The following is an 11,362-nucleotide window of genomic DNA, read 5'->3' as shown; positions in this document are numbered from 1 at the left end:
GATGCTGAACATCCCCTCTGTGCCGACACAGCTATCAAGCTATTACCTGTGTTTCAGGCAGGGTGGGTTGTTATTCTTCTCAGTGCTTTGAAACTCAAAGAGGCAAAAATATGTCTTCAAGGATCTCTTCAGAGCTGTAACGATTTGAAGCCTGAACATGTCATAAGGGCTGTCTTTTATGTGTTTTCTTAGGTGACTTGAATGTCTGGAGATACTTAGGATTCAAGCAGGCTTAGGAAATCAATGAGAGTTCAGCACCTAACTTATTTAGGCTCTCTCAGAAATCCCAGGGGAAGCTCAGCTGGAAAGCATGACTCTTTGAAAGCAGTAATTACCCCAGAGTAACTCACTTTTATTTCAGCCAACAGTGCAGTCACGGGGAGCTTTTCCTAACCCATCATAGTCCACATGCAAAGATGTAAGTGATACTTGTTAGGACACCCAGGGACATTGCTCCATAGCTGCTTTGCTTGCTGCTCACTCCATTCACGTTGCATAATGGCTTTTCACAGCAGGAAACCCTCTGAGAGGTTTGGTTTTGTTGCTGACTTGTGGCTGGACACGTTGGAGAACACATCTTAGAAATGATATATTTGGGCTTGTTGGGCTCTAATGGAGAAAAGAAGGGGTTTGGGGAGGGAAAGGAGAACATAAGAATCATTGTTAAAAGGTTTCCATGGCTAAATATGCATTGGTGAATAAAAGAAGACCCCCAGTCCCTAAGGCAAATATGTCCTCTGCTCAGGAGTATCAACAGTCTCTCCTTGTCCACACTGCTGCTGATGCTGCTCTTCCCTGGGCTCCATGTTTCATTGATCCCTAAAGTGGAATTAGCATGTCTGGGTGTCTTTCAGTTCAAGCTGCCTGAAGTGATGCTCAGGCTGGGTGAATGCCCACCAGGATGTGTTTTCCTACATCATAAAACTAGGTTGAATGTATTGGATGACCTCAAATATTCCTTTGAGAGCACACAGAGGTGTTTGAGGGTGCAGAGCCCCAAGGACAGACCTGAAGGACTATAGGATGGCAGAGGGAGTGAGTTGTGGTACAGTTTTTCCTGAATATTTTTGGAAACAACACTGGGAGTGAATATTGCCATAGCAAGGGCTAGCTGGAGCAATCAGCAGAACACTGAGGGGGAACTAGCCATGAAGTAGTACACACAGACCCAGGCTTGAGTTCCCTCCCTGGAGCTGCTATATGTATCTTCAGCATTTCCCCAACTCCTGGTAACAACCTCAAGTATGTACTGACACTGCAGAGACTGCAATGATGAGCAACAAGGTTGGTGTTTCCTAACAGTTGGCCATCAGGGGGCTAGTGCTTCCATCTGTAGCCATGACTAGGATGAAAGCCTGTTCCTGGGACTGCTGTTGTACAGGGCAAACAAGGGGTTGTTCAGAAACATACTTGTTCCAACGTTGCTACGGATGGTCACGCAGTATTTGTCTTCCTTTGTGCACATGGAAATGGTCAAACAGTTCTTGTTGGACTCCTGTTCTTGGCACACGTAGCACATAAAGGGGTAAGCTGGGGAAAATAAATACAAGATGAAAGAAAAAAAGCACATTACATGGCTTAGGAACCACAATGCCTCAGACATCTCCATTTTCCTAGTTACAGGCTGATGAATGCTTGTGTGTGAGTGACCAGTGGCTTGCTTTATCCCTTGACCCATGGCAGCAATGTTAAATCCCTCCCTGCCTCATATGTCTCAGGCTGTGGAGTGGTATTGATCTGTTTGCAATCTCTGGCAGCAGTAGATGTGAGTGGAATTCAAGGATTTGGGGGTCTTTTATGATGGAGATTATTGTTGAGCAATAGCTTCTCTGTCCTGAGAGCTCTGCCACGTGAGTTGTCAATTACTGCACAGTGGCTTCTCCTGGACAAGCCTAGGCAGGGCTTAACAGGGAGAATTTGAGGATGGCTGGAGCATTTTGAGGAGGTGGACAATGCCCAGTGTCCTATTTCCCTTTCATCTGGGTCAGAGAGTACTGTCACGTATCCTTTCCTGTGATGATACTTGACTAAGTGAACTGGCCTAACCTCAGTCCTAGGAAGTCTGGTGAGAGTAGTCAGATGCTCTGTTGAACTTCTGCATACTACTGCAAGGTAGACAATAAACAAGAAGTCTTAACCAAAAAGTATTGTTTCAGTGGTAAGCACAGATTTAGTCAGATTCTGCAGTACAGATATAGAAGATAAAAGGCAGGAGGAGCAGCCAGTGATGAGAAGCCTTGTCTGCCAAGAGCCTGACCTCAAAAGTGGTAGGTAGACCTTTGGAAAGCCTCTGAAGAGTCATGATAAAAAGGAAGAAGAGCAGAAACACAGTCTGGGTGAGAAACTACAATAAAATAGCTGCAGAACCCTCCAGATTTTATTGTGGTGGTTGGGTTCTGAGCTTGTGGAATCACCCAAAGCAGAGTACGTGTTTTTGGGTGTAGCAGATGAGTTACTTTAAAAGCACAGGCATATTTTTATTTTTAGAAAGGGAAGCAAGCACCATGTAGAATTCTTGTGAGCTCCTGGGAAGTCTGGGGACAGTCTGTCACAGCATGGAAAGGGCAGAAAGCGATTTGAGGACATGTTCCTATGTGTGCAGTTTTGCCCGATAAGAAGTTGGAAGCAAGAAAGTGGAAGGACAATGTAGGTCAGAGAGTCCATTAAAGGACAAGGTCCTGATAAAGGAAGGGAAGGAAAGGGAAGGAAAGGGAAGGAAATATGTTGATGCTGAGAGTGCCATAACACTGTTTAGCCCTTTTGCTATGTTCAGCACTAGAAAAGTTGAATCTTCATTTCAAGGGTAGAAGAGATGCAATAAAGTTTTGCCAAATTGTTTGGCATAGTCTTGAATGCTGTTGTTAGGAGCAAGCCCAGGAAAGACAAACTACTGAAAATGGAACAGAATGGGGGGAGGCTCTTCAGAGGGATCTAGACAGACTGGACTGGCTGAGACCAGTGGGATGAGGTTTAACAAGGCCAAGTGTAGAGTGCTGCACATGGGACAGAACAACCCCCTGCAGCGCTCCAGGCTGGGGGAGACTGGCTGGAGAGCTGTCAGGCAGAGAAGGACCTGGGGGTGTGGGGTGACTGCAGGCTGAGCATGAGCCAGCAGTGTGCCCAGGGGGCCAGGAAGGCCAAGGGCATCCTGGCTTGTGTCAGACCCAGTGTGGCCAGTAGGTGTGGGGAGGGGATTGTGCCCCTGGACTGGGCACTGGGGAGGCTGCAGCTGGAGTGCTGGGTCCAGTTCTGGGCTCCTCAGCATCAGAAGGACATTGAGGTCCTGGAGCGAGTGCAGAGAAGGGCAACCAGGCTGGGGAAGGGGCTGGAGGGCAAATCCTGTGAGGAGCAGCTGAGGGAGCTGGGGGTGTTGAGCCTGGAGAAGAGGAGGCTGAGGGGAGACCTTCTCCCCAGCTCCCCTGCCCTGCCAGGAGGGTGCAGAGAGGTGGGCGATGGTCTCTTCAGCCAGGGGACAGGAGATGGGACAAGGGGCAATGGGCTCAAGCTGCCCCAGGGCAGGGTCAGCTCAGATGGGAGGGAAAAGTTCTTCCCTGGCAGAGTTGTGGGGCTGTGGAACAGGGACCTGGAGCACGGTCAGGGCCTGGAACGGGCCTGGAGCAGGGTCAGGGCCCGAGACAGGGTCAGGGCCTGGAACAGGCTGCCCAGGGAGAGGGTTGAGTCACCTTCCCTGGGTGTGTTTAAAAAAGGGGTAGATGAGGTGCTCAGGGAGATGGTTTAGTATAGGATGGGAACGGTTGGACTTGATGATCTTTTCCAGCCTTGTGATTCTGTAAAAGCCAGACATGAAAACACCCTCAGAGGGTACTTCACAAAGGTTATTGGTCAAACCAGCTGGAGTAGTGCAAATCATAAGGTTCTCCAGAGCTCTGCTGTGGGCTCAGGTTTATACAGCATCATCACTAGTGACAGCAGGGATGGAATAGAGGGTGCACATCACATTTTCACACGATGCCATGGACAAAATAGCTGAAAATACACTGTAAGTAGAGTTCTAAGTGATTCTGACAGATGGATGTAATAATAAAAAAAAAAGGAATGGATGCAGTTCAATAAAGAGAAATATATGACCCTGACATAAAAATTAGCCACTTAAATGTAGGATGAGGAACAACGAGCTGAGTTACAATTAAGGGCTGCAGTGCAAACAGCAGGAGTCAACCGTGTCACACTGCAGCAATGAAAACACACGTCACCCAAGGGAACACAGGCAGCAATGTCATGTGGAAGATATGCAAAGTGGCCTTTCCACTTTGGCAAGGCCTCAGCTGGAACACCGATGGCCAAATCTGTCTGTGGCACTTGGGAAAAATATGTGAAGCATTTGGAGAGAGACCAGAGGAGAGGGAGGAGAAATGGTGGGATACCTTGAAAATATGTCCTCTTAGGCAAGGTTATAAGTGTTTAGTTTGTTGAGTAAATTGAGTAAATTCTGAGGAAAGACACAGTAACCTTCCTTGTGCAAGCAAAAACAAGGTGCAGAGAAGAAAGTCATAACCTGCTCTACACATCCTATGGTGAAAACACAGGAGGAGAGCTGTACAAAAGGAGATTTTGAAGAGATATTTAAATATCTTTCTGAAAGGGTTTCTAAAGGGATGAAAGTTTGAGCCATTTCATGCTCTAGAATCTTCTTTGTGGAAAACTTTCAAGGATGCATTAAACAGACATCTGCCTGATTTGGTCCAGCATTAGTGCAGGAAAAGGATCACGACCTTTAAGATTTCTTCTGGACATAATATATCTATAGTGGTGACTTCACGGAAGCAAATGGCAACCAAACTTCTTTGGTGGGCTTTGAGACCAACAGTTTTGATTAAAAGTAGCTTCTTAGGGTTTTTTAAGGGACACCAGATACATAGGAATGATGAAGTCACTGTTGTCTCCAAGATTTTCTTTGTTCCTGTTTCAGGCCAGAAAGTTGTCATCTCAAATGTGAAAGCCTCAGTATTGGAATTCCCAGCTTTCCCCAGTCTAGACTGGGCTACAGAAAGATGCTGTGTAAAAGACTCTCCTTAAATCCATTTGGAAGCTATTGGTGATATAAAATGCTATCAACCTACTACAGCAAGGTATCCCACCACGAATGTGTGCTACCAGAGTCTTAGATCCCTACTAGCTTTCCATTTCATCCCAGGTAAGACCAAGGATCATAGAATCACAGAATATCCTGAGCTGGAAGGGACTTATAAGAATCATCAAGTCCAACTTCTTGCTCCACACAGGACCAGATAAGCCAGAGCATGGGACTGAGAGCATCATCCAGATGTTGCATTTGATAATTACTCTCCCCTGTCCACCTCGTGTCACTACATTCAGAAATTATGGACACAAAACCCTTTCTTTTCCTTTTTTTGTCTTTTTTTTTTGTCTTTTCTTGTCTTTTTTCTTTATTTTTTTTTAACTGAATACCCATTTTCTCACCCCAAGACTGACTGAAGCTTCTGATCTTCCAGGCATGCTGCAGAGCCATCTGATCCCAAAAAGAAATAAATGTAGGAGTAGGGGGTTGATACATCAGAGAGCAATTAATTGGATGCCTCTTTCTCAACCACTGCTAGATATGTATCATGGTTTCTGGGAAACCATCAGGCGTGGGGAAAACATTGGCAATCTTGTCATTATGTGACCCAGTGTAGCAACATGTGCATCCATCCCAGAAGGACACACATTCAGAGTACTCCAGACTTCCCTTTGGGAGAAGGATACCTTTAACATGACATATAGACAGAACAGGTCTTTGATTGAACCACTAAAAACTCTCACTGGTGCATTTCCTAAGGAGCAAGACACGTGGCAAACCTATAGTCTATAAAATACCCAAACCCAATATGGATTAAAATTAATGTTTGGTGATGCTTTCCAGCACTTCCAACTTGCATCATTTGGGAAAGATCCTACAGAACACTGCGTGGATACAACCTGGCATCCAGCACTGTACACTCACAGCTCTATCACTCAGTGCTGCCTGCTGGGAAGCAGAATCAGCTTATCAGGATCTTATTTCTGCAGCAAATCATTAATCAAGTTGCCAGAGGAGTTGGTGGCAGCGTGGCTGCAAGTGTTGGAACACAGCAGAGTCAGGGTGACAACCCTCTTAAATACTTTGCCACATGAAAAGCTTTCAGCATCTTCTCTACAAGCCTTATCACAACTACTAGCAGCATTAGAGGCTCACCTCGCTCCACACACAGGACAGCAGCCAGCAAGGTGACCAGGGTAATCTTCATCTCCACCAGATCCTCTCAGCCAGACTGGGAAGGTGTTTGGAGGGCAGGTTATATACCTTTTGAACAGCAGCAGTTTTACAGGTTCCAGATGGCTCGCGGGTGGACATGAAATCAACCCAAGGGTGTGTAATATGCATGTGGGAGTTCTCCATGCTGGAGCCCATGAAACAGGCTGGCACCTTGGGGAAAAGCCCTCTTAGCGACACATTTATTGCTCTGCCACTCATATGACTGATGGGAAATGAGTGTCTGTTCCCTTCTCCTCCCCAGCTTCTTCCTTTACTTCCTCCCAGCAGAAGCAGCAGCTGCACTGATGAAATAGCAGAGCCTGGAGGCATGGGAAGATAGTCACAGCAGTGCATTTTTCTAATCCCTTTGGATTAACTGCTTGAATCAGTACAGGGAAAAGAAAAGCAAGTGGAGAGTCTGGCACCTGGGAAGGAATAACTGCTGGAATCAGGACAGGCTGGGGGTGACCTGCTGGAGAGGAGCTCTGTGGAGAAGGACCTGGGGGTGCTGGTGGGTGACAGGGTGGCCATGAGCCAGCAGTGTGCCCTGGGGGCTGAGAGAGACAATGGGATCCTGGGGGGCATCAGGAGGAGTGTGGGCAGCAGGTCAAAGGAGGGGATCCTCCCCCTCTGCTCTGCCCTGCTCAGGCCCCACCTGGAGTGTTGTGTCCAGTTCTGGGCTCCCTGGGATAGAAAAGCCAGGGATCTCCTGGAGAGAGTCCAAAGAAGGGCTACAAAGATGCTGAAGGGCCTGGAGCATCTCCCCTGTGAGGAAAGGCTGAGGGAGCTGGGGCTGTTCAGCCTGGAGAGAAGAAGACTCGGGGGGACCTTATTAATGTTTATCAATGGGATGTCATACATGTTTATGTATGGGATGCAGGGGGAATCAGCCAGCCCCTTTTCAGTGGTCTGTGGGGACAGGACAAGGGGCAATGGCTGCAAGTTGGAGTACAGGGAGTTCCACACCAACATGCAGAAGAACTTTTACACAGTGAGAGTGACAGAGCACTGGGACAGGCTGCCAAGGGGGATGTGGAGTCTCCATCTCTGATCCAGACCCATCTGGATGCCCACCTGTGCAACCTGTCCTAGGGACCCTGCTTTGGCAGGGGGGTTGGACCCAATGATCTCTGGAGGTCCCTTCCAACCCCTGTGATTCTGTGACTCTGTGATTCTATAGTCAGCGTGTGATGTACCAGGGTTCATGCTGTTCATTGGCTTTGATTACTCCACAGTACCAGGAGCTCAGACTTTCAACTGGCCTACCCTGGTTTCCCCTCCAATAAAATCAGTGTATTTTACACTAAATTAAATTAGCTAATGGTTAATTAAACAGAAGATTTTCCTCAAATTTCCATGTCATGTCAGTCTTAATTTCTTTATCAATTTTCCATTACCTGTAGTTAATCCCTCTGCTTGTTCCTCTCTTGGCTGTAATTCTCAAATACCTTATTACACTCATTTTTTAATGAAGTTTACAGATTCCTCCACGCCCAACAGTTCCTGGAAATCAGACCTCTATTTACAGCACTACAAATTGGCATCCTGGAATTGCTGTTCTACTTTGACAAAAGCCATTCCTCAAACTGTCTGGTTTTCAATATTTCCTCTTAAATCAGTTGTTTTAATTCTACCCTTCAGGATTGTCTTCCTCTGAATTTCTTAAAAGCTTGTCCTGACAGACCTAAACACAAGAAGCATCTTTCAAGAGCCTGAGCTTCCATCTCAATGGAGTTTCCTCCCAAGTTAAATTAGGCCTGGACAGCAGGTAGCAGAATGTGCTAAAGAAAAATTTGCCAAAACCCCCTTTTGCTGGCAAAACTTAACAGGCAGTTGCCTAGAAATAGCCACAAGGAGGGTATTTTTGTCCATTTGTAATATGAATCACTGCAACACTGGAGGATTTCCTTATCCATGGAAGTTTCTGACACTTCACACACTAAACTGCTCCTCAAATGACAACATCATGTGGTGGATTCCAGAGTTGTTCAAGCCTGATGTCAAAATAGATGTCCCTGTTCTTGTTTTTGGGTGTTTATGAGGTCAGCAAGGGACATGCTGGTGATGATCAAGTAGAGCCTTCTGCTTTGCAGAGGGCAGTTTGGTTTACTGCCCCAAATACGTTAGAAACAGGTTGTTCAGCACAATTAGTGGGTGTGTCTTCTTGCTTATATTTTGCAATGAGGCTAAAAGGAAGCAACCATTCTTTCCTTTTTTATTTTTTTGGGGGGTCCTATTAATTATCCCTTTGACTTCTGATACATATATTCCTTTTCCTGGGCTCCATCAGGAGAGGAGTGGCCAGCGGGGACAGGGAGGGGATTGTCCCTCTCTACTCTGCCCTCAGGAGGCCCCAGCTGGAGTCCTGTGTCCAGAGCTGGGGCCCCAGTACAAGAAAGATGTGGGACTGTTGGAGAGGGTTCAGAGGAGACACAAGGATGATTAGAGGGCTGGAGCAGCTCCCCTCTGAAGAGAGGCTGAGGGAGCTGAGCTGGTTCACCCTGGAGAAGAGAAGACTGTGGGGGGACCTCACTGCAGCCTCCCAGTCCCTGAAGGGAGCAGAGAAACAGGAGGGGAATCAGCTTGTTCAAAGGGCAGAGACTGGCAGGACAAAGGGGATGGAGTGAAGCTGAAGGAGGGAAGGGTTAGATGAGATATTAGGGGGAAGTTGTTTCCAGAGAGAGTGGTGAGGTGCTGGAACAGGCTGCCCAGAGAGGGGGTGGATGCCCCATCCCTGGAGATGTTCAAGGCCAGGTTGGATGAGGCCCTGGGCAACCTTGTGTAGCTCCAGGCCTGGAGGTTGGTGTCCCTGCCTGTGGGAGGGGGGTTGGAGCTCTGTGATCCTTGGGGTCCCTTCCAACCCAGAGGGTTGGAATTCTATGATTAATGTCTTTTCTAGTACCTAGACATACTGTAATGCTGGAGCATGCCCTCTTCCCAGCATCTGGAGAGAGGTAATGTTGCAGCACAGTGTCTGGGCTGCACTGATTCCTTCTTTCTCAAGAGGGCATATTACGAAATTCAGCAGCAGACAGAGGCAACGCTTAAGCAGTCAGCGTGGGGAGGGTGTCTCCTGCTGCCCAACATCACTACCTTCAGCCTGGAGGAGGACCTGGAGCAGGCAAGTCAGGGACACCGAGTGAGAATTAAGATTGCAAAGAACCCAAGGAAGCTGAGTCACCTCCTTAGGGTAGTATCATCCCTGCCTATTCAGGAAAACTGATATGTACCTTCAAACTGAGCCACAGGTTGGCTGTATGACAACAGAGATGCAAAAAATTTTGAAAATAGGATACTTCTGTCACTTTCCATGGCTTCCAGAAGCTTTCTACCCCAGTGAAGAGCTTGCTTTGATCTTTTTGCATCCATCTTGTCTCTCCCTTTGTCATCAGCTCACTGGGTGATGATCAGATCTGAGAAAACAAGCAGAGAGAAAGGGGAGGAAGGAAAAGTGAGGAAAGACAGCCAAATTATTTGAGGAAAGCAATAGTCCTTCAGAATCAGTAGTGATAAAGGGCTGAATGAGGGATAAAAGGGGCCAAAGTTAAACCACCACCTCCAGATGTCTAATTTAGGCAGGGCAAGGCCCCCTTGGCTGATTCAGGTCCTGGTGCATTGAGTCAGAGCAACTAAAACTGAGCTCTTAGGTAATCCACACAGAGTGAGCCAGACACCTCCCAGGAGCCATCCAAACTATTTGAACTGAGATGCCCATTTTCTTCCTGAGCACCCTCCAGGCATCCCAGATGTCTCTGCAGGGCAGCTTGCCACTGTCATGCAAGGAGTATGCAGCCAACAAATAAGAAACCTAGGGAGGAGGGATGTGGAATTAGGCAGCAGCATCTGCGTGGGAGATGTCACATCAGGATTTCCCAGGAAGGCTGGCAGAGAGGAGTCTCCTCTTACACAACACCCATTGCTAAGGTTCATTAAGGGAGCTTTCATGGTTTTAGGACCTCCTGTGCCTCAGGGCAGTTGCTGTTCCCACCTCCAGATAAGGACCCTTTTATGTAACTTGAGATGTGAGTCAACTTTTGGCTCACATGGGTTTGTTGTGTTTCAGGGCAGGAGGGAACACAGTACCTAGGGGATCAGGGAGAAACCAGGCAAGCTGAAAGAAGGCCCATGGGTGGACCTTCTCCCTTAGGAATGGGACTCCTGGCTTCCCAGTGCTGTTCATAACTTCCCTATGGAAAAGCCATAAGCAGACCATGAAACTCTCAGTGGCAGAAACATGACCCCACCACATGCCTTCACGCCCTTTGCTTGCACATTTGGATACCTTCCTTCATGTGCCAGGTTGCCTCCCAGCCCAAAACAGAGGCATGTGCCAAGCTCAGGTAGCACAAGATGTTACCTTATTTTAAACCTGTATGCAAGAGCAGGTCTGTATTCACAGGCTCAGCAGGATAAGTCCTGGGGCTGTAGCTTGACCTTTGCCTGTGCCAACAAGAAAAGTCCCTAAGAAATCCTAAACTTATGGAAAGCAAAAGCTGAAGACTACTTGCTCAGTTGTTGCCACCTTAGTGCCCAGGTGTGGGGCAGAGTATGGCCATCCAAGGCCACAGAACAGTTCTGTGCTCACTCAAGGTGTTCAAATGTGTGTGCTACTTGAATAAATCTGTCAGGAGGGGAAGAAAGGAAGGTGAGATGGATGTGGAACTGTTGGAGAGGGTTCAGAGGAGGGCCACAAGGATGATTAGAGGGCTGGAGCACCTGCCCTACAAAGAGAGGCTGAGGGAACTGGGCTTGTTCAGCCTGGAGAAGAAAAGGCTGTGGGGGGACCTCATTGCAGCCTTCCAGTCCCTGAAAGGAGCTTATAGGCAGGAGGGGATTCAACTTTTTAAAAGAGCAGAGACTGGCAGGACAAGGGGGAATGGACTAAAGCTGAAGGAGGGAAGGTTTAGATTAGATTAGGGGGAAGTTTTTTACAGAGAGAGTGGTGAGGGGCTGGAACAGGCTGCCCAGAGAGGTGGTGGATGCCCCGTCCCTGGAGGTGTCCAAGGCCAGGTTGGATGGGGCCCTGGGCAGCCTTGTGTAGCTCCAGGCCTGGAGGTTGGTGTCCCTGCCTGTGGCAGGGGGGTTGGAGCTCTATGATCCTTGGGG

The 11,362-nt window shown here is 47.8% G+C and overlaps 1 protein-coding gene across 1 annotated transcript; it reads right to left on the bottom strand.

The window, feature by feature from the left end:
• Positions 1-397: 397 nt before the first annotated feature.
• LOC311205734 (lymphocyte antigen 6E-like) lies at positions 398-6,248 on the bottom strand (the record flags this gene model as incomplete). Its single annotated transcript, XM_084280230.1, has 3 exons — positions 398-609; positions 1,411-1,530; positions 6,197-6,248. 3 exons carry the CDS (start codon positions 6,246-6,248, stop codon positions 398-400), a joined length of 384 nt encoding a protein of 127 aa, XP_084136356.1.
• Between the last annotated feature and the right edge of the window lie 5,114 nt (positions 6,249-11,362).

This window comes from Gallinula chloropus (genome assembly GCF_964237585.1).
Source record: "Gallinula chloropus genome assembly, chromosome: 2".
NCBI lineage: Eukaryota > Metazoa > Chordata > Aves > Gruiformes > Rallidae > Gallinula > Gallinula chloropus.
Note: the sequence above shows the minus strand (reverse complement) of the source record. Positions and strands in the feature narration are given on the sequence as shown.